Source organism: Onychostoma macrolepis, chromosome 23 (assembly GCF_012432095.1).
Source record: "Onychostoma macrolepis isolate SWU-2019 chromosome 23, ASM1243209v1, whole genome shotgun sequence".
Lineage (NCBI taxonomy): Eukaryota > Metazoa > Chordata > Actinopteri > Cypriniformes > Cyprinidae > Onychostoma > Onychostoma macrolepis.
Window position 1 is genome coordinate 29,972,471 of NC_081177.1, and position 23,788 is coordinate 29,996,258.

The following is a 23,788-nucleotide window of genomic DNA, read 5'->3' on the forward strand; positions in this document are numbered from 1 at the left end:
CATAGTTGGCTTTGAGAAAAGGTTCAGTAGCTTCTCACAGCTGAAGAGTGATGTCAATGAAGCCATCCTTGCTACAGCAAATAACTCATTATTCAAGATGAGTTGGTTGCCTCCCAAACTATTTACAGAGAAGAAGCGGATACATCATCATCTTCTGCACTCAGCTGAAGAGCTTGGTCTTCTATCAGAAAATGACGCTTCATAAGACACCACTGAAGCGAATGACTTCTTTGTCTTCTCTGACCAGGGTAAGGCTAAAGTGCTTGAGAAAGTCTGTAGCACACAAAAGTTAATTATCATAAATTAAAAAGCATTGATGTGACATGTTCTTTACTTTTTTTTGTTTTAATTGGAAAATTCCTGTATTGAATGTAAGTTAATAAAACAACCTTTATGTTTGTGGTACTTACTGTGTAAGTCTTAGAACACTAGTATTTTCACCTCCAAAAATGTTTTAACCCAGTTATTTCTCTCTTTTGCTGTAATGTGTCAGAAATATCAGTTTACATTTCATTTTGCCATTGATTGTAATAATCCAGTGAGATTTTAGTAGGCTACACAAGGAGTCTGACAGCAGCCAGTGCTCCAGTGCTAGAGATCTGATCTCACCATCACTGAGACCTCTGCGATTAGATGAAGAAACGGGAAAAAAACGTGACAGACCACGTCTCCAAGACACTTGAAGAACAGTTTTACAGTTAATGGCAAATATATTTTCTGTATTTCAACAAAAAAGTAGATTAAAGAATAGAATTAATACTCAAACAAAATATGAAAAATGTCAAAATGCATAACGAAAAACATTCTTGAGCAAATAAACTTAACAAGCCCTAATGAAAAGAAGTCCTAATTCTTATAGTGAGAATTCTGCACGAGTGCATTCTTTTCACAAGTAAAGGCTGGCTGTAGTTCACTGGCTGCTCTGCTTTGACTTTATTATTCCCATTGCAGAGAAAGCGCTTTCACACACTGATCCAAAGCATTGATGAGCGGATTGAAAGACACATAGCCTATATATATACATTGTTGGCAATATTATTGTTATTATTATTATATTAGAATCGGAGTTTTTCATGCTTGCATCGGCCGCACTGCTAAGCGTCAGGAGTGTCACCGCATTGAACATGCCACTCTTGTTTCTGCAGGCAGAGCTGAGAAGTGCACATTAAGGGACAGTTTGTGCTGCTGCGTCTTACGCGAACATGTCATTGTAAACAGGGCAACATTCATTGCATGGGAAACCGAAAGTGTTTCACTTCATACTTTTACTTTCGCTTTTAAAGCGCACTCACTCACTCACATGTCTGAATGCATGCAATTGTTTAACTGTGAGTTCATCTAAAATTTCATTTCTTTATGACCTTAGCACAAGCTTTATAAAGTAAACGGAAGTCTTAGTGTGTTCGAACTGCTGTTTGTATATGTGACTGGTGTTATGTTGTAGATTGATGGAAGACAGGTCGAGGCACATGCGACTGAGAGAATGGCTCATAGCGCAGATAGACAGCGGTAAATACGCTGGACTGAGCTGGGAAAATGAGGAGAAAACCATGTTCAGGATTCCCTGGAAACACGCGGCCAAACAGGACTACAGACAGAACCAGGACGCCGCGCTGTTTAAGGTAAACATACGGTACAGTTTATTCAATCGATCCACTATTGAGCAATTAAAGTTGGCTTTAAATATCTGACGGAACGACGAAACTGACAATAGCGTGACTTGATTGCTGGTGATTAAAACTCTATTATAAGCATATCTGCACGAAACTTTTCATTTGTATCATTCGAACTATATTGAATTTCCCATTTAAGTCCAGTTGACTAAAAAGTACACAACTTGCAAAAAAACAAACAAAAAAAACTTTATAAATATATATATATATATAGCTGCTAATACACCAATACATTTAGACAGAGAGCAGATTAAACACACACACTCTGTCTCAGGCATGGGCCATGTACAAGGGTAAATTTCAAGAGGGCAGGGACAAAGCAGACCCCTCTACGTGGAAAACGCGTCTGCGCTGTGCCCTCAACAAGAGCACAGACTTCCAGGAGGTTTCTGAGCGCAGTCAGCTGGATATCTCTGAGCCGTACAAGGTCTACCGGATCCTGGACGACACAGGAAGAGCGGCAGGTATTACAGATCTCGACTTGTGTTCCTCAAACCTCAGCCACCCAAATCTCACTTCCTCATTAATATAAATATGTAGGCTACACACAGTCCTACTCAAAACCAGCTTCAGATATAAGCCACTCCTCGTGTCTTCCAGAACCTGCTGGAAACCCAGTGATATCACTGGACAGTGACTGCAGCAAAGCCTTGAGAGAGACGCATCTGCCCATGCAGGTACTGTTCAGTGACACCTCCTGTCCTGTGGAAATCCCCACACGCACTACACTGACTGCAAACTTGGATGACATTTCTTTTTCTGCCCCCTACTGGATGGATTGTGTATGTTTTGTGTGACATGAAATAATAGTTTATTTTCACATCCTGCAGGACAGCTCGCTTGGTGACTCAAACAAATCTGCTGGATGGAGTGGTTAGTGTTTTACTTTCAATAACAATAACTAACTAAAAACAAACAAACAAAAAACATGTTCATTTATCAGTTACATTGAGTGTTTGTGTGTGTTTGCAGTGAATGGCAGGGCTTATGTGTCCCAGTTCAGGCACTGACTCCATTCCTCTATACCCGTCTCAGGTCCCCATAACTGGTGAGACAATTTCTAGCAAGCTCATACTCTAATGTTCCTCATTTTATGAAGTCATTGTGATTTTAAAGATTTAATTACTCATTGGCAGGAAAATGATGTATAACATTAGGTGGAATGTCAATGGGCCTCATTCATGAAACACAAGCAGGATGAATTTTTGTGTAAATCGTTTGTAAAGCTGTTCTGACGTAAATCTTCAGATTCATGAAAGTGTTTGTATTTTAAAATGTTAATTGGTACAAAATAAATCTACACCTGCTCCTTACCAGGTGTAAGTGGTGCGTAAAACGTTCTGTGTTCTTTTTGGCAAACTGATGCACTGCCATTATAATATTTTACAAGTTTTTTTTGTTTTTTTTTTTGTAGCTGAGAGTTAAGCTTTGGGGTAAAACGCAGCTGTCACTGGTCACTGTCAGTTTTTACATTTTTCAGCTGGCTAAAACCGCTTTGGTGGACACACTTTATTGAATATTTATTGGTAGCCATATGGCCTATTAGTCTTTTTTTGCATTTATGCAATATACTGGAGCCAAACTTGAGAAAGTAGACCAGAATATTCCACTGTGTTCCTGGAGACATAATTTGCGCAGTTGTAATTCAGAGCTAATTAGCAATTATGCTAATTGTACACGTGCGTGCACGAGCGCCCTATTTACAAATTCATTAACATACGCATGTTTAACTATCAAATCGGACATTTACGAAGCGTTTGTGAATCCGGAGGAGAGTTTTCGGGAAGGTCCGTTTTACGCGCAAATTACTCATATATTTATGAATGTTTCATGAATGAGGCCCAATGTACGATTAAAACTGAAGTCAGTGTTACAAAAGCGATGCTATTTTTTCGTGTGCATGCGTGCAGACTGCCGCCTGGAGGTGCGTTTGTTCTATCACGGTAACCTGGTGCAGAATCTCGTTACTACGTCTCCAGACGGATGCTTTATTCTGCAGGGCTGCGCTCCGGTTGGGAACGAGCGCATCTACGGGCCTTGTGAAGCCAAGAAGGTCTTCTTCCCTCGTCCAGACATCATACAGCTGCCTCCGGGCATCTCTGATGCCATGACCCGTCTTCTGCCGCACCTGGAGAAAGGTGTGCTGGTGTGGGTGGCCCCAGACGGTGTGTTCATCAAGCGCTTCTGCCAGGGCCGCGTGTACTGGGACGGCCCTCTGGCAGAGCACAGACAGAAACCAAACAAACTGGAGAGAGAGAGGACCTGCAAACTCCTGGACATGACCATCTTCATGCAAGGTGAAGAAGGGAGGGGCTTAGCTGGGGAAACCAGTGCCTTTTGCATTTCGGGGATTCTTCAGTCCTCACGCTGTTTCCTGTGTTCTTGGCAGAGTTACAAAACCATCAGCAGGGCACTGGTCCTGAGCCACAGTACACAGTGGACCTGTGCTTCGGAGAGGAGTTCCCTGACCCCAGCCAGCCAAAGACCAAGAAGCTCATCACTGCACAAGTGAGTGTTCAGTGCACTTTAAAAATGCCGGGTGAAATATGGACAAATCCAGCAAATGGGTTGTTTTGACCCAGCGGTTGGGTTAAATGTTTAATCCTGGGTCAAAACAACCCAATAGTTGGGTTTGTCCATATTTCACCCAGCGCTGGTTTGTATTTAACCCAGCATTTTTTAAAGTGTAGCATTGGACCCTTGCGTTTGTATACTCGCCAGTTCTACTGCAGCAACTGGAGATGAACTGAGAGTTCAGACAGTAACTTTCAGTGCCTGTGCTACCCTTCACAAACACCTGTATTGAAACGTATACAATGGCCACGATTTTGCCTAATTTAGTTTATTTTATCTGACAAATACAAAACTTCACAACTTGTTTGTCAAAGGTAGCACAAGAAAAGATTGAAAATGAACAGCTATGTCAGCAAAACATCAAAATGAAACTTTTTCGGCTCAAGTTAAAACCCGCCTTATTTAACCCTTTGACGTGCACGATCACAGCAGCTTGTTTAGAGCGTTCGGCGTGCCAACTACTAAGTTCAAATCCGCTTTGTGCTTTGGCTGACAGTTGTGGCGCTTTATCTTTTTCTGGAAATGGTGAAACCTTTTTTCAGGATTCCTTCGTAAAAAGTTCAAAAGAACAACATTTCTTTGGAATAGAAATCTTTTGTAATATTATAAATGACTTTCCTGCCACTTTTGATGAATCAAATTCATATTACCGGTCATTTATTTCCCAACTAACTAACTAAGTAACTGTACCGGGCCTGACGAGACGTGAGACGTGTGGATCCATGTGCGAGCTTTTATTGAGCAGAGACGTGGTCGTACAGGCAGGGTCAAACAGTGGCAAACAGGTATAACGTGGGCGAGACAGAGAGTAAACAAAGACCAACGTGGGTCGACGATCGGCGAACAGTATCCAAAGGGGCGAGACAGGAGAGGTAATCCAAAACGTGAGCGAGAGTCCAGTCAGGGGAAAACAATCCGAACAAAGGCAAGGCTAGGAAAACTAACGGGGCTCTGTAGGGCAGCGATAATGCATACAATACTCGGCAGTGAGGCAGAGAAAGTCCAAGGCTTATAAAGAGTGTTCAATGGGTTTCAGCTGTGTAATCAGTGCAATGATCAGGTGAGTGTGTGATTAGTGAGATGGCTGATGGGAAATGCAGTCCATTGTGTTGTGTGGTGTGAAAGTCAATGTGGTGAGTGAGTGACCTCTGGTGGTGAATGAATGGAAGTTCACAGACCAGATTCGTGACAGTAACTTCTTTTCTTGACCTGCAGAGTATAATTTGTGAAATATACACTGATGTCTATAGAAGAATCTATAATAATCCCTTTAAAACATAATGTGATGACATGTTTTATTCACATCATTACGCATTTTGTAGGCAACTATGAAGTTCACAGTTTTTTCCTAGTTCACCAGTTACTAGGCCTGGGCGATAAAACGGTATTAGTATTTATCCACGGTACAGCTTCGTCGATAATGATGGAAAAATGTTCGGTGTAGCACAAGATATAGGCACGTGCTATGAGTGAATGGAAGAAACCCCCACAAATTCTCGAGACAAAATTATAAGCTCTTTTTACTTTGCATGGCTTTTGTCATCTTTTGTGTGAGACGCAAGTGCAAGTTAGAAATCCGTCTCGAAAATGCGCAGAACATGCGTTCTGTGTGAATGGCTTGGTTTCGGTTTTAATCTAACCAAGATCTTCTCTGCATTGAGCTTCTATATTTCTCTAATACTTTGAATGAAAATCGCAGCAGCAGTGCATCTCGTGGGTTCAACTGGACAGACTAACAAAAACAATAAAGTACAACAACGACACTTACATCATCATCACCACCGCATCTCGTGTGCCACTGATAAGGCTCCTGGACATAAAATTCAAACGCACCATTTTTCATTCACAGTCTCTTAAACGCAGACAGGCACAGCACTCTGAATTAAACACAGTCTGTATGATCGGCTCTTTGGATTTTTGTATTAAGCTATGCATAAATACATGATGCTGTTTTGTTTGCTTATGCAATTTACGAAATGATACACTTTTTTTCATAGATAGTCATTGTTTCATTGCATTGAATAAACAAGTTAATGCGGTACAGAATTTTGCTCATTGCGCCCTCCTGTGGCTTCAGGAGACAAGTCAAAAAGTTTCTTTAACAATAATCTGCAGATAAAATAATTTAAAAATACAGTAGTTAAATTTAAACCTTTTTTCTTGTACTCTTTGTTTAAAAAAAAGTTATAAATGGTTTTCAATAATGACTGATACGAAACATAATATCGCCCAGCTCTACCAGTTACTTACTTTCATGTCTTCGGGAGAAGCGAATGAATTCATGGCTTGTAAATCTGACTCTGATTCTCTGCATTGCAGCGCAAACTAACACGGCAGCACCCATTACCCGTTACAAAAGAACTGACGTGGTCATTATTAAGGAGCTTAAACAACAAAATGCATTTACTTTAATTCACATATTTGAGAATAGAAATATCAGATATTTCACAATATAGTGGCTGTCCATTTGCATCAGCTTTTTTCCTAATGTAGTGTGTCACATAAAGCAAATAAAAATAACTCTTCCTGTTCTGGCTGAAAGTCTTACATATCCTAAACGTAAATTATTATATAAAACGACTGTATCTCTTTACAAGGTCTGGATTAACCTGCTTGACTCACATGGATCTGCCACCTTTATAAGCTTTTTTTTTGGCTCTTATAAGTTTTGGTTAACCAGACATAAACATCTAAGATTTTATTAAAAACATTAAAACCACGCCTAATATCACGGAGGTCCCCCTCATGCTGTCAGATCCGCTCTGATGCATTGAGCTGTGGACTTTTCTGAACGTGTCCTGTTGTATCTGGCGTTAAGACATTAAAGACCTGCAAGTTGTGAGGTGGGGCCATGTGGATCGCATTTGTTGGTCCAGCACATCCCATATATCAGTGCCGGTCTTAGGCTTCTGGGGCCCTAAGCAAACCTTTGTCAGAGGCCCCATGCAATCATAAAAACCCCAAAATGACCCCCAACCCCTTAATCTGTTGTTTCAGAGCAGTTTCACTGTCAACAAACAATAGTGAGTTGAAACAGTCAGTAATACAATAAAAAAAGAAGAAAATGACAAACAACATCACAAATAGTACAACAGAAAAAGATTTAGCCTACTAAAATTAACATCCTACTACACAGAAACTGAATAAAGTAATCAAATGTAAAAATCGAACACTGCTTAGTCTTCACCGTATGAATTAAATATACATTGATTCTTACCAAAGTTATTCATTTTCTTTTGTTTGATTAACATTAAATAACTTTAAGACAAGCTGACATATCCAATATACTGACAAGCATTCGATTATTTTCCACACTGTTTACTTTGTTTGCTTAAAGGGGTAGTTCACCCAAAAATGAAAATTCTGTCATTAATTACTCACCCTCATGTCGTTCCAAACCCGTAAGACCTTCGTTCGTCTTCGGAACACAAATTAAGATATTTTTGATGAAATCCGAGAGCTCTCTGACCCTCCGTAGACAGCAAGGGTCCCACCACGATCAAGGCTCAGAAACGTAGCAAGGACATCGGTAAAACAGTCCATGTGACATCAGTGGCTCAACTTCAATTTTGCAAAGCTACGAAAATACTCTTTGTGCACAAAGAAAACAAAACACAACAAAAAAAACTTTATTCAACAATTCTTCTCCTCCTCATCCCATATGCTGTGGCACACCACCACTATGAAGACAGTATCACAACACCGAAGATGAACGAAGGTCTTGCAGGTTTGGAACGACATGAGGGTGAGTAATAAATTACATAGACGCTCAACCGGGTTAAGATCTGGGGAATCTGGAGGTCAAGGTAACACCATGAGATCTTTGTCATGTTCCTCAAACCATTCGTGAACAGTTTTTGCAGCGTGACAGCTGAAAGAGGTCACTGCCTTAATTTGTGTTATAGACCGGACGGACTAGCCTTTGCTGCCCATATGAGCATCAGTGAGATGTGTTCTCCCACGACCCTGACGGCGATGCACCTGTTGTCCTTCCTTGAACTGGCTAATGTATCCCAGCCCTTGACAGGTGCCACTGTAATGATATAATCAATGTTATACCCTTCTGATGGTTAACGAATGTTCTAAGGCATGCAATTACTTTTACGGAAATCTGGTCAGTAGTGGTATTTTTTGAAGTGCGTTGTGTTTATAATTAGATAATTGACAGTTATACTATAATTGCAGTTAGAGAACATGAGAAACACCTTAATAGCGACCATAACCAGATGCTAGTTGTCATAAGTTTTAGTCTTCCTTCCATCTTTCTATCCCTGTAGGTTCGCTGAATGCAATTGGTTGCCTTGTGCTTTTTAAACATTATTTTAAACGTTTGTTACTGGCTTGAATTCCATATTTGCTTGCCCTTTTTAATACACATAATGTTGTATGCTTAGAAAAAAATTAAATAATGCTGGGATGTCAGTAATTAACCTTTTTAAACATTTAAAAATAAATACTACACTAGTATAATAAAACGTAATGGTATGTTTGAAATGGTCATTCATGGTACATAATTATTGCACATATTATCAGTACCAAAAATCTAATCAAAATATAGAACTGAACTAGAATATAGTACTGATTATAATTATTTAATTGATTAAAAGTTACACTTAAGGTGTTCGGCAACATTTGTCTGTCCAGGAGTATGAGAACATTAATGCTGTCTCTATTTCAATCCCCAGAATAAAATGCGATTGTAAAGCGTAGTCAGCGTAATGTGTTAATAATTACTAGAAATTTCTGCAAATACAGTGAAACTGCTGTCTGTCCTGATTCAACCCATTCAATCATATTGTCAGCACAGAGTTGTTTGGAACTATTGAGAGCTCCATGAACCACGTGACCGAGTGGCGGCGAGATAAAAGCATGCGTAACGGGGCTGACGAGACGTGAGACGTGCGGATCCAAATGCAAGCTTTTATTTATAGGCATGGTCATAAATACAGGCAGGGTCGAGCAATGGCAAACAGGTATAGCAGGGACAAGACAAAGAGTAATCCTAGGGCAAGCAGAGGTCGGCGATCGGCAAACAGTACCCAGTGGGCAAGGCAGAGAGATAATCCAGGGAACACAGGCTAGAATCCAATAGGGGGCAAACAGTGTCCAGACGGCAAGGCAAGGCAAGGGTTAATCCAGGGAACACGGGTAGAACAAACACGGGGAAAACACAATCCAAACTAACAGGGGCTCTGTAGAGTTGCTATGGCTAGGGGAGCGGTAAACGCATACAATACTCGGCCACGAGGGAAACAAAGTCCAGGGTTATATAAGGTGTGTGATCAGTGTGTGCGTGGGATCAGGTGTGCGTGTGATTAGTGCAATGAGTGATTGGTGACAGCTGTGATCAGTGTTGGATGATGGGAAATGAAGTCCAGTGTTATGTATGGTGTGAAGTCCATGTGGTGAGCGAGTGACCTCTGGTGGAGGGTGAATGGAAGTGCAGACTGGATTCGTGACAGAGCCCCCCCCCCCCCCAAAGAGCGGCTTCCAGACGCTCCACACAGTCTATAATCCAGGAGAGAGGTGGAGCGGAGGCGGAACAGGGGGAGGGATGGAGGGCCAGGTCCATGTGGAAGTGGAGTGGTCTGGGATCGAGGTAGAGCCGGCACAGCAGGAAACCTGGGCGGAGCCGACGGACCTGGTGCCCACCAGGGCGGAGCCGACGGGACTTGAGCCCACCAGGGCGGAGCAGACGGGACAGAAGATCTCCACGGCGGTGTAGAAGACCACCAGAGCCAGACAGCAGACCACCACGGCGGAGCAGATAGAACAGGAGCCCACCAAGGTGGCGCAGAAGACCACCAGAGCCAGATAGTGGACCACCACAGCGGAGCAGATGGAACAGGTGGAGCAGAAGACCACCAGGGCAGAGCAGATGGACCCGAAGACCACCACGGTGGAGCAGATAGAGCAGGAGCCCACCACGACGGATCAGGAACCCACAGCAGAGCCTGGGACCTAGGGAGAGTGGAGACATAAAAAGGAGAGAGAACATGCACGGACCCAAGGACCGAGGCAGGGAACACAGAAAGTTCATTGACGGCCTCCATAGCCGTGACAGGACAGGACGAGAGTTCGGGGACAGCCCTTCTGGCTGCGACAGGACAGGCAGAGGATTCACAGACGGCCTCCATAGCCGTGACAGGGCAGGACGAGAGTTCAGGGACAGCCCTTCTGGCTGCAACAGGACAGGCAAAGAATTCACAGGCGGCCTCCATAGCCGTGACAGGACAGGACGAGAGTTCATTGACGGCCTCCATAGCCGTGACAGGACAGAACGAGAGTTCACTGACGGCCTCCATAGCCGTGACAGGACAGAACGAGAGTTCGGGGACAGCCCTTCTGGCTGCGACAGGACAGGCAGAGGATTCACAGACGGCCTCCATAGCCGTGACAGGGCAGGACGAGAGTTCAGGGACAGCCCTTCTGGCTGCGACAGGACAGGACGAGGATTCGTAGATGGCCTCCATAGCCATGACAAGACAGGACGAGAGTTCAGGGACGACCTCCTTGGCCAAAACAGGACAGGACGAGGAATCAAGGACGGCCTCCGTGGCCGTGGCAGAGCAAGACGACAGTTGGTGAGTGGATACCACTGACACCTCCGGAGGTTCTGCAGCGATTGCCGCCACCTCTGGAAGTTCTACAGCGGTAACAGTCTCCTCGACCGCAACTCGACAGACCGAGAGAACATTGCAGGGCGCCACCACCATACAAGAGGCTGAGGCGAGCCCCGCCGCTTCGGGAGGTTCTGCAGCGTGTGCCGCCACCTCGGGCAGTTCTGCGGTGGTGTACGCAGCCCAAACGCAACATAAAGCGATTCCCATCAGGGGAAGCGCTTCGGACAGGGGAATATGCAAAAGAACAGGAGAGCTAGAGTGAGTGGGTTTGGGGATACCAGCTGCGCGTGCAGACACCAGCGGTACATCCCTCAAACTAGACATTAAACCAGGATAATGGGAGACTGACCTTGATGATCTGAGTGTGTCAGTAAGGACGTGACTCTGGACGGTCAGCGGAGACGTGACGTGGCTCTGGACGGTCAGCGGAGACGTGACGTGGCTCTGGATGATCAGCTGAGACGTGCTGCTGTGACTCTGGACGGACAGCTGAGACGTGCTGCTGTGACTCTGGATGGACAGCGGAGACGTGCTGCTGTGACTCTGGACGGACAGCTGTGACGTGCTGCTGTGACTCTGGACGGACAGCTGTGACGTGACTTGACTTCAGGAGATCAGCTGAGACGTGAAGTGACTCTGGATGATCAGCTGAGACGTGCTGTGACTCTGGACGGACAGCTGAGACGTGCTGTGGCTCTGGACGGACCGCTGTGACTTGTCTTGACTTGTGAAGATCAGCTTTGACTTGGCTTGATTCATGACGATCAACGGTGACTTGACTTAGCTCATGAAGTTCCTCTGCGACTTGGTTTGACTTGCGAAGATCAGCTGTGACTTGGCTTGATTCGCGAAGATCAGCTGTGACTTGGCTTGACTTGTGAAGATCAGCTTTGACTTGTCTTGACTTGTGAAGATCAGCTGTGACTTGGCTTGATTCGCGAAGATCAGCTGTGACTTGGCTTGATTCGCGAAGATCAGCTGTGACTTGTCTTGACTTGTGAAGATCAGCTTTGACTTGTCTTGACTTGTGAAGATCAGCTTTGACTTGGCTTGATTCATGACGATCAGCTGTGACTTGACTTAGCTCATGAAGTTCCTCTGCGACTTGGTTTGACTTGCGAAGATCAGCTGTGACTTGGCTTGATTCGCGAAGATCAGCTGTGACTTGGCTTGACTTGTGAAGATCAGCTTTGACTTGTCTTGACTTGTGAAGATCAGCTGTGACTTGGCTTGATTCGCGAAGATCAGCTGTGACTTGGCTTGATTCGCGAAGATCAGCTGTGACTTGTCTTGACTTGTGAAGATCAGCTTTGACTTGGCTTGATTCATGACGATCAACGGTGACTTGGCTTGACTCTCTGACATCAACTGTGACTTGACTTAGTTCTTTACTGACAGCAATGACATGACGGGGTGTTGTTGTGGCCGCCATTTTGTGAACGGGCTCCGGTGTCGCTGCCATTTTAGTCACAGACACGGTGTTGCGTTCCTCTTCCGCGACACCCACAGTAAACAAAAAGCCAGCACACAGCAAAGCATAGTCTATAAAATCCCTTAAACTACAATTAAATTTCCCCTCAGGTAAACATGACTTGATTGGCTCGCTCAGTCCAAAACGGAAAATGTCTTTTAATACAACCTCATCAAATGAGATCATATACGCTAGCTCACAGAATTGAGTGACGTACTCTTCAATGGATGAACTCCCCTGTCGTAGATCGAGCAACTGGTTGAATGGATCCATACCTGACCAGGGTCCATTGCTGGAAAAGCTGCTGGATCCTCGTGTGGCCGAGTATTCTGTAACGGGGCTGACGAGACGTGAGACGTGCGGATCCAAATGCAAGCTTTTATTTATAGGCATGGTCATAAATACAGGCAGGGTCGAGCAATGGCAAACAGGTATAGCAGGGACAAGACAAAGAGTAATCCTAGGGCAAGCGGAGGTCGGCGATCGGCAAACAGTATGCAGTGGGCAAGGCAGAGAGATAATCCAGGGAACACAGGCTAGAATCCAATAGGGGGCAAACAGTGTCCAGACGGCAAGGCAAGGCAAGGGTTAATCCAGGGAACACGGGTAGAACAAACACGGGGAAAACACAATCCAAACTAACAGGGGCTCTGTAGAGTTGCTACGGCTAGGGGAGCGGTAAACGCATACAATACTCGGCCACGAGGGAAACAAAGTCCAGGGTTATATAAGGTGTGTGATCAGTGTGTGTGTGGGATCAGGTGTGCGTGTGATTAGTGCAATGAGTGATTGGTGACAGCTGTGATCAGTGTTGGATGATGGGAAATGAAGTCCAGTGTTATGTATGGTGTGAAGTCCATGTGGTGAGCGAGTGACCTCTGGTGGAGGGTGAATGGAAGTGCAAACTGGATTCGTGACAGCATGTCACAAGTCAGCGTTTCTGGTTTGAACTCAATCCATTTCAAAATACAACATTGTTGATCACCTAAACTGTAATACACGCACCAGATTCAGTGGTACAGCACTCGTCCTGTCATCTTCTGCTGGAAGCGCAGTGTGCAGGGGTTAAAGCATGGCGCTGTCCGTGGCATGTGCACAATTGAAAAGAGTAGCTAGTTAACAGCTGAAAACATGGATCAAACTGTTTGAAAAAATGAGAGAAAAACAGTCCCTCAAGGTAAAAATGAATGAACTTTGGGAGCTCAAGCCCCTGCCCTTTTTCAAAATTATTCAAAAGTGCCCCTCTCAGACAAATAGCAATGATATTGCAGTCAATAAAACAAAATGCATTTAAATTCTAATTAACATGACAATGTGCACAAAACGGTAACTAATCGCTCAAAAGTAAAAAAAAAAAAAAAATAATAATTTTTACATATCTGTCAATCTGAGGCGTTGCTATGGGTTGCGTGTGTTTTTTTCACCAACCAATAATGTGAAGTGGAGCAGTCATTTTTCGTTCTTATTCATAAATCGGTTGAAAATTACATGGGAGAGAAGAGTTTATTTGTGGAGCGATATGGATCTGCGGTTTGTCTCTTTATAAATCAAATTACATCGCTGGGAAAATGGACACTAAATACAGAAAAAAAAACTGTAATATTGTGAAATATTATTACAATTTAAAAGAATGTTTACCTGCTTTAATATACTTCAGTGCATGATCCTTCAGAAATCATTCTAATATGCTGATTTACAGGAAACACCTGTGCTGATTTTTTTTTTTGGAACCAGTGATACTTTTTTGGGGTTCATGCAAAAGTAAAAAGAACAGCATTTATTCAAAGTAGAGATGTTTTCTAACAATATCAATCTTTACGATCACTGTTTCTATCAATTTAGCAAATCTTTGCTGAATGAAAACTAATTTCTTTAAAAAAATAAATAAATAAATACTGACCTCAACCATTTCAGCGTATATTGTAACAAAAGTTATCCAAATGTTTCACCTATATAAATATATATATATATATATATATATATATATAGGTCAAAAGTTGGGATACATTACTATTTTATATTTTTTTTTTTACATTGCCCCTATTTTACATTTGAGCCCCTGCCCCTGAGGAACTCTCTGCATGTCCCTGCACAGTTGGGTTTTGTTTGTTAACCACTTCGCTTATAAAGTGTTTGAAAACCACCAAACTAATCCCAAACCAGCCCAAATTTTGTCCACCCACCCAAACCAATTTTGGCCCACACAATAAGATTCAAAACCACCCAATCTGGCAACACTGGTTTCCATCATGCATTGCCTCAAGAAACTGCCAGTCACCGAGTTTCAAATTCTGTATTCTGTTAAATGATGTAGTCGGCACCTTTGAATATAACAGTATAATACTGTATATATTTTAACAGATTTTTGATGATCTATCCAGAGTCATCTCCATAGTAACGTATACTGTTGCTTATAGGTGCTGTAGTATTTGGTACTGTAGTAAGTGATTTCCCAGAAATTAAAGGGGTGGTTGATTGCAATTTAACTTTTTTAACGTTAGTTAGTGTGTAATGTTGCTGTTTGAGCATAAACAATATCTGCAAAGTTGCAGCGCTGAAAGTTCAATGCAAACAGAGATGTCGTCTTTTAAAATTCTGGAAGTTTAATGCCTACAAAAACGGCTGGTAAGGGACTACACGAACTACTTCCCGGGTCTGATACGTCACTGACCCAGATAAACCCCGCCCTCGGGAACATGTAAGGAAGGGGGTGAGGCCGTGCTGCGCTGCTTTAGAGAAGAGGAAGAGAAAACTAGGGGTGCACGTAAAAATCTATTCATATATGAATCACGATTCTGTCTTCTATCGATTCTAATGGATTCACAAGTTTCAAAATCAATGTTCTAAAACAGCGGTTCTTAATCCTGTTCCTCGCGTCGCCCTGCTCTGCATCTCTCTCTCTCTCTCTCTCTCTCTCTCTCTCATTCAGATCGTCAGATCAGCTCCAACAAACTGTTCCAATTATACATTTTCACATAGCAATGAGAAGCGTTATACATGGACGCGTGTGCGGTTGCGGTACTGTATTAAAGCTTTAATCAGAATAAAACCGTATATTAAAAGCTAACATAAGCAGTAGCATAATAACAGCGTATCTAAAAGTATGAGACAACAAACAAACAAACATACCATTAAGAGCCATGCTTGCACAGGTTCTGCGCAATCCTCTTCACAAATATCCTCTGCGTCTCAATCGGGCTCAAATTGATAAGCAATATAGACGACGCCATTGTTTACAATACAACCGGAGCACATGCCACTGAGCTGAGGGGCGAGACATTTAGACACACGCTCGGCGGTTTAGTGAATCACAATACACTGAGCCAGCTAACCAATCAGAGCCCATCACGTATTTCTGAGGGAGGGGCTTCATAAAAACAGGAAATAATCGAGGCGTTTGTCAGAGAAGGGACAGAGCGGTGTGGAATAAAGGTAAATTATATGAAAAATAATGCGTTTTTAAAAAAACTAAGCATGAACACATGTTAGACTGCACCCCATAAACACAATCAAGCCTAGAAAAAAAACAGTAAACCACCCCTTTAAATTGATATCTTTAGAAGTATCATCCAAAACATATTTCTACCCCTTTAAAGAATGGTATTCCATAATAATAAGAACATATGTCATTCTAATGTTTATATATAACTGCACACTATGAATAATTAGTTAAGAATTAGTAAATAGTCAATTCATCCTTTATAAAGCATTGTTCCAACATTAATAGGCATTAGTAAGCAATTTATAAATATAGCTATAAATGTTTTGTTCTTGAGCATATCTGTAATGTTTAATAATAGTATTTTCATACTTTATTAACGATCAATTTATCATTTCTAATTTATTATGTTATTTACAAACCAGTTATTTAGGAGTTGTCAGTGGTTCATAAGATCATTTAGAAAGTGTAGAATAAATGCTTTATTAACACATATTCCTGCTGTAATTCATGATTAAGTCAGGTAGTTATAAAACATTCACTTCAGCCAGCCATCTATTTGTGTGAGGACTATTTATACATTATAAAGCATTTACAAATCAGATTTAAAGGCTCATTTATCTCCCAAACAGAAACACAGAAGGATACAGAACACAGAAATATTTTTTTCAAGATGCAAAAAATGAAACTGTACACTTGATAAAAAAACCTCTGCAATTTCATTGAAAAAAAATAATAAATAAATTCAAGTGTACAGTTTCATTTTTTTTGCATCTTGAAAAAATATTTCTGTGTTCTATATCCCTCTGTGTTGTGTTTGTTTATTTTTCTGTTAGGAAGATAACAGCCTTTAAATCTCCTTTGTAATAGATATGCTTATAAATCAAGAACAAGGCATTTATAGCTGTATTTATAAACTGCTTACTAATGACTATTAATGTTGGGACAATGCTTTATTAACCCTTGTGCGGTCTTCATTTTGGGTTGTGCACTTATGGTCTCCAGAGACCCCAGGCAACAAAATGTAATTTTGTAGCAAAATAGTTGTTGTTTTTTTTAAACCAGTGTAATTTTACTCTGTTTATTAATGTTTTTACTCCACATTTGTGTAGTTTTTGGAGGATTTATGATATTTTTTTTAATTTATATAAATAAATTAAAAAATATTTTTTATATAGGTTTTTATACAAAAAACAGCTTTTTATGTAAATTTCACTTAATAAAAGACCCACATTTCTAACTTTCATTCATGGGGATTAAATTGGTAAAAAAATTATCATTTTTACCACTAGATGGCTGCAGAGCTCCACTATTTACTATTTGCTATTTGACCAACTGAAAGATATCTTTTCACAAGTTTTTTTTCAGTTGGATTCATATCTACATATTGTGAAATCACAATTATAACAATAAAAATGATTTTTGTCAAAGTTTTGCATTTTTAGAACTGAAAAAAAAATCAAATTTTCAATAATGTTACATTATGATTCGAATCAAACCTGAACAAGATGTTACAAAGAGAAAGGTTGGAGTCTAGATTTCATCATTTATTTCAATCATCTGTGTTTCATATAATTTTCAAAGTGTGTGTGTGCATTGTCGATGTGTCAGTATCACCAATTTATTTTTGTGGTGGCTCTGCATTTCGGATTATTTTATTTGACAAATTATAAAAGAGCAGTTTTTTTTAGTCTCACAAATTTATTCCTCTGTGTTTGTGTGTGTGACTGTATGTGTGTTCACAGCATGATCATTTTGCAATATTGGAAGTGTGACACTTCATTTCTGTCCATGTGTGTTCTGTGTTGTTTCTGATTTTGAGGATGAATTTTGTCCATTTTCTATGCAGGGTCTCTTCAAATAAAATAATCCAAAATGCAAAACCACCACAAAAATAAATTGGTGACACTGACACATCGACAATGTGCGCACACACACACACACACACACAAATAAATTTGTGAGACCATAAAAACTGCTTTCTTATAATTTGTCAAATAAAATAATCCAAAATGCAGAACCACCACAAAAATAAATTGGTGACACTGACACATCAACAATGCACACGAACGCACGAACGCACGCACACTTAAAATTATATGAAAAACAGATGATTGAAATAAATGATGAACTCTAAAGACTCCAACCTTTCTCTTTGTAACATCTTGTTGAGGTTTGATTCAAATCATAATGTAACATTATTGAAAATTTGATTTTTTTTCAGTTCTAAAAATGCAAAACTTTGACAAAAATCATTTTTATTGTTATAATTGTGATTTCACAATATGAATCCAACTGAAAAAAACTTGTGAAAAGATATCTTTCAGTTGGTCAAATAGCAAATAGTAAATAGTGGAGCTCTGCAGCCATCTAGTGGTAAACATGATAATTTTTTACTTTTGAAACTGTAATTTCCAAAATATGGGCAGAAATTTTACACTAAACCATGTGAAATGATCCATGTTATCCCCATGAATGAAAGTTAGAAATGTGGGTCTTTTATAAAGTGAATTTTACATAAAAGCTGTTTTTGTATAAAACCTATATAAAAATGTCTTTAATTTATTTATATAAATTTAAAATATATCATAAGTCTTCCAAAAACTACACAAATGTGGAGTAAAAACATTAATAAACAGAGTAAAATTACATTTGTTTTAAAAAAATATATATTTTGTTAAAAAATTACATTTTGTTTTCTCTAGAGACCCCAAAGACCATAAGTGTAACTTTTTTTTCACACTAACATAAAATCAAGAAATCATTCCAATTTTATTTTTTATTTGTAGATCTAGAAAGTGTTGACGACCGTACAAAGTCTCATGCCATTTGGAAAAAGAGAACATTTTTTTTAAATTTAGCAAACTTCATTTGCGGGTCAAAAAGACCCCGAAGAACGCACAAGGGTTAAGGATGAACTGATTATTTACTAATGCTTACCTAATGATTCAAGTGTTACCATATTTTTTATAATTATGACTTTTTCGATTATATGATAATGACAAAACATAATAATTATGAGAATTATGTCTTGATTTTGGGAAATGTTCTCATTATTATTCAATTCTAAGTCTGTATGGGTAACACTTTAGAATAGGGAACACTTATTAACTATTAACTATGACTTTTCCCTCAATAAATTCCTAATTTGCTGCTTATTAATAGTTAGTAAGGTAGTTGTTAAGTTTAAGTATTGGGTATGATTAGGGATGTAGAATAAGGTCATGTAGAATAAGGCATTAATATGTGCTTAATTACTACTAATAAATGGCTAATATTCTAGTAATATGCATGCTAATAAGCAACTAGTTAAGAGACCCTAAAATAAAGTGTTACCGTCTGTATTATGACATAATATCTTATACTTGGTCATAGTCATAATTACATATATTACATATACACACATTTAGCTAACTCTAAGTAACTATGCAACTACATGTCAACTAACTCTTATTAGAGTCTTATGGTTAGTAATATAAGTTGGTCACACTTTATTTAAGATCCATTTCTCGCTATTAACAAACATTTAACTACGACTTTTACCTCTAGGTATTATTACTAGTTAGTGTGGTAGTTGTTAAATTTAGGGATTGTGTAGGATTAGGGTTGTAGAATACGGTCATGCACATTATAAGCTCTAATAAATAGCCAATGTTAATAATAGGCATTCTAATAAGTTTAGCTAGTTAATGGTGAGAATCAGTCCCTATACTAAAGTGTTACCAATAAGTTGACATGCACTTACAAAATTACTTATAGTCAGTAAAATGTCTGTTGGGCAACCATAAAATAGTGTTAGCAGATATTAAGCAGAGAGACTAGTAGTTGGCATGTAGTTGTAGAGTTAATTCTAGTTATCAAAATAAAGTTTTACCATATATATGTATATTCAATTAAAAACCATTTAACTTAAACAAAAAAGGCATATTCAAATATGTGAATAACTGTTTTTTTGTTTTGCCTATCTATTTGATTTATTATGAAACAAAATACAGTAAAACTTAAACGAATATATGACAAAGTATGCTAAAATTGAACCCCTTCCAAACGTGATCATTAAAATTGATTGATTGATTGATTGATTGATTGATAGGATTTTTTTGTTGTTCCAGCCCCAGAAGTATCTTGATTCTTTTTAAAGCAGCAGTTGACTACCAGTAGAGGGCATTGTGGAGTAATCACACAGTAAATACATCTTCTCTTTCTCATCTCTGTGTGTAGGTGATTCCTCTGTTTGCTGTAGAGTGTCTCCGCAGGCATAATGCACCTAATAATGTGGAGATGAAGCAATCACCGCCACACAGGAGAACCAATGAATAAACACACCTTAATCAGAACAACACCCGTTTCACCATCCCTGTGTAGGAATTCACCAACAATGATATTAATAAATTATAATTATAATAATAAAATACAAATGGAAGTGTCTGTATCTAACATCAGTAGAAAGAAGAAATCTACAATGTTAACTTTTCATTGACTGTATTAAGCTTTATGTCCTTTATAGTCTTACTAACATTACTAACCATGATATTGATTCAATTAGATTGATTTCTTTATCTTTTTGTAAAATTTTGCTTCAAAAATTAAATTAAAATAAAGAGTTTGGTTAGTCTTCTGTATCACCTGGTTATTTCAGAGGTAAAATACGACTCATGGTAGACAATACAGCTTGTACTGAAGAGAACTCATGTCACACTGAATGCAGCCGTTACACGTAGGCAGTGTTTAATGCAATGAACTCATAAGAGTGACGAGCGATCTGATCCTTCAGACCCTTCAGAGAAATTAGGAATCTTTGTTTCACCCTTTAAATGATAGATAAATAAATCAAATTTAAAAGGTCCTGCCCAAGGTTGTCCCGAGGGCTGGCCCATCCCAAATATATTTGAGCAGATTACTTATGAAGCTGTGGATTAATTCTGGCATTGTATTTTTTAAAAACAAATCCAAGTGCATTGCATTCAAAAGAGAGTAATGATGATATTCACTGTGGCATGATTTCTGCACATCCTCAAGCCAGCGTCACGAGCTTAAATTACATTTAACATTGCCCAGGTGTAATGACTGCATGATTTTTTTTTTCCATACACTTGACATGTTGCCAGACTGCTTATAGGCCACATTCACACAGCAGCAGAGTCCGCTTATCAGTCCTGCATCTGGGTCATTCAAACAGATGCGTTCACACACGTTCGGTTGTTTAGGGGGGTGACGACCAAATAAACGATAACTGTGGCTTCAGTAACTCACAGAGACGCAGATATGAGCTGTGCGTCATCTGAAGGTTTGGATCCAGTCGCTGTTCTCCACCGGACTCGAATGCTCCGCTCTTTACTGAGGTAGAAAAGCTGCCATTTATTCAAGATTCAACAGATGAAGTGGCACCACAATTGAATTTGTGTTGTCAAATGTGAGACGACAAATGCATTTTTTTGCACGTCGCCATCATTGATATTTACTTAGCCACCCTCGCTATGCTTACAGCAGGTAATAGACACAAACACAATACACAATGATACAGAGAGTATTCTACTCTCGTAAGCTGCTGTGTGAACAGGACATTTCTAGGGCTGGTCCGAATACCATTTTTTGAGCTTCGAAGCTTCGGAGGGAGGGGGCTGAACATATTCTTCTCTCTAATAAAGGCATTTTTATTATGTTGAGAACCGTTCATCCAATTGACTTCACGCATGGCGGGTGTGTTGCTGCGGACCCAAGGTAGTGCAGTGTGGAATGTTGGTGCAATATGGACACACGACACGTTCAGAATTTATAAACTTTTAATAAACTACAGAACCGCGCGATCCGGAAGCGGCAGGGCTTATATGCTCCGAGAACGGAAATTGCACTAGTGATACAAAACACACAGGTCTGTTAAGAGCAATACTTTTAATAAGGTAGCCTAACATTTTTCTAATAAACAAATCACTCCCGAAACAGAAATGAGCAGCACAGTAATTACACCGCAAAGGGTAGGCTATTTAAATAAAAGAAGAACGAAAGAGTTCAACGAACTGTAATAAATAAAGAACACGGTAGCATAGTTTAAATAACAGCATCACACATTTTAATTAACGAACAGTTTAAATAAAATAAAACTAATTCTGACTGCCTTACATTCGCAAGTATTTTCCAAGAAAATTAAGTGCACGTTTTTATCATGTGTAAAATTACTGATTAACATGGTGGATAAAAGCAGCGCATTTTTTACACCAACAATCTACTTACAGAACAAACATGATGTACTGCAGTAGGCCAGTTTCAAATCGCATATATTTGGCACACTGCCTTTGTCTTGTCCTCACTCAATTTAAAGTGCTCCCACACGTCTGAGGTCTTTTTGTCTTCTCAAAAATGAATCTCTGAATCATGACGTTCACTCATGGGCGATTCATATTCAAGCGCGAATGAGAACCGTTTCGCGGGGGATGCCAGGTGTTCAAAAAAACAAGAAAAAGAAAAAAAGAATATTCGAATCTCAAAATTGAAAATCGAATGCCAACCCACCGAACGAATATTCGAATGATCGACTATTCTGGTCCAGCCCTAGACATTTCACACTAACAGTGTGACCGTAGCCATAGTAACATCTCAAGGTTTTTATATTTCATACATCTCATTTGTCGTCTCATTAAGATGCTAAATAGAATTCGATATAAATCTAGAAAGCTGTTCTTTTATTTCTAGCGAACATTGTATTACAGTCTCACAAATTTAAAAATATACATTTTTAGAGCAATTAGAACATTTATAAAGAAACAAAAAAACTAACAGCAAACATTATTTGAGAAACCACAAAAAAGAGAGAAAAATAAAGTGATAGAGTGTGCTTAATCATGAGTAGATATACCCGTATCTGATTTCAAAACACTAGATTTCTGTCCTTTTTCACAAGGAAATGTCAAAGGGAAACCCACAATCACCAGAGGACTTTTCTGATGTGTCATTAGCACCATCACTCTTTAAAAACACCAGGCTCAGGGTCGCGTGTGCTTTCATTCCCACATTAGTGTCTCTTCCCTTGGTAAGAACAGGCTGGAGTGTAATGCTAAAGTGAACTAGCATATTGACCCCACACTGAAAGCCTGGCTGAAGGCTGCTTAATACATTCAGCTTGCCTGCTAGACTGAAGGTACATACGCAGTTCATAAGCGTGAAACGAGACGTCATTACGAATTTAACAGTTGACTATTTCCTGTAGCATATTCTCATATATTTGTGTACTTTGTCTTTTTTCTTCCAGTAGTATCGGTTTGTTATAATACAGATTAAAAAGACATACCCTGCAGAAAAAGGCTTGAGATTAGCATAACTAAAAGGTGCGTGGCATCACAAAGAAGTGATTTTTGATTGTCTCACTGTGCATTTTGGAACTGGCTAGCATGTGTTGTTCTACATTCTGAAATCACATTTAACAGTGGAGGAAAGAAGGGGAACAATTTACTAGCTATTCCACGGTATCTGTGAGGTTACCAATAATCAGACTCTCGACCTTCCTGTGGTGTTGATTCGAAACCTTACTGCTGTCTCTCGTGTTTCGAGCCTTGAGGTAAATGGGTGCTAGTCTTGATTCCTGGCTGGAGCTCAGGGGCGGACCAGCGTCTCTTGCGGGTGCGGGCCCGCTCGCTTAGCAAACCGGAAGGAGAAGGCTGTCCCGCTGGCGGAGTTGGAGGTGTGGGGACATGGGGCATCCTCTCGGCCACCTCCACCGCGTCCTCTGAGCGTATGTGCGCACGCTGCACCTGACTGCCGGAGTGAAGTGAAGCAGGTGTGGGAGTCAGTGCCAGACACACGTCACCTGTGCTGAGCTGACGGCACTGCAGGCCATACAGCTGGGCGCTCCGCTGGGGACTGCAAGAAGACCAGCCGCGGTCCCGGACGAAGAACGGATACTCCGCTAGGACTGTGAGCAGCTCCTGCCGAAACAAGAACGTACATTTTGGTAAGGTTAAGCCACACATGATGACACTTCACACAGAAGAATTCTCACCAAGAAAAGGATTCG

At 40.2% G+C, this 23,788-nt stretch overlaps 2 protein-coding genes across 21 annotated transcripts in view; one reads left to right on the forward strand and one right to left on the reverse strand.

The window, feature by feature from the left end:
• The first annotated feature begins 1,258 nt into the window (after positions 1-1,258).
• Positions 1,259-21,902, forward strand: irf10 (interferon regulatory factor 10). Its single transcript, XM_058762498.1, is given in 9 exon segments — positions 1,259-1,622; positions 1,948-2,137; positions 2,274-2,350; positions 2,504-2,546; positions 2,646-2,661; positions 2,663-2,721; positions 3,584-3,970; positions 4,063-4,181; positions 20,002-21,902. Coding segments are annotated over 9 exon segments (1,164 nt in total). The 5' UTR covers positions 1,259-1,448; the 3' UTR covers positions 20,101-21,902.
• Positions 21,903-22,439: 537 nt separating this feature from the next.
• The window catches only part of zmp:0000000926 (ataxin-1), a 39,005-nt gene continuing 37,656 nt past the window's right edge, over positions 22,440-23,788 (reverse strand). For all 20 annotated transcript variants that reach the window (XM_058762497.1, XM_058762490.1, XM_058762495.1 and 17 more), the window contains one exon: positions 22,440-23,699. In XM_058762497.1, the coding sequence (XP_058618480.1) occupies positions 23,301-23,699 (399 nt within the window). In that variant the 3' untranslated portion in view covers positions 22,440-23,300. The remainder of the gene's footprint in view (positions 23,700-23,788) is intronic.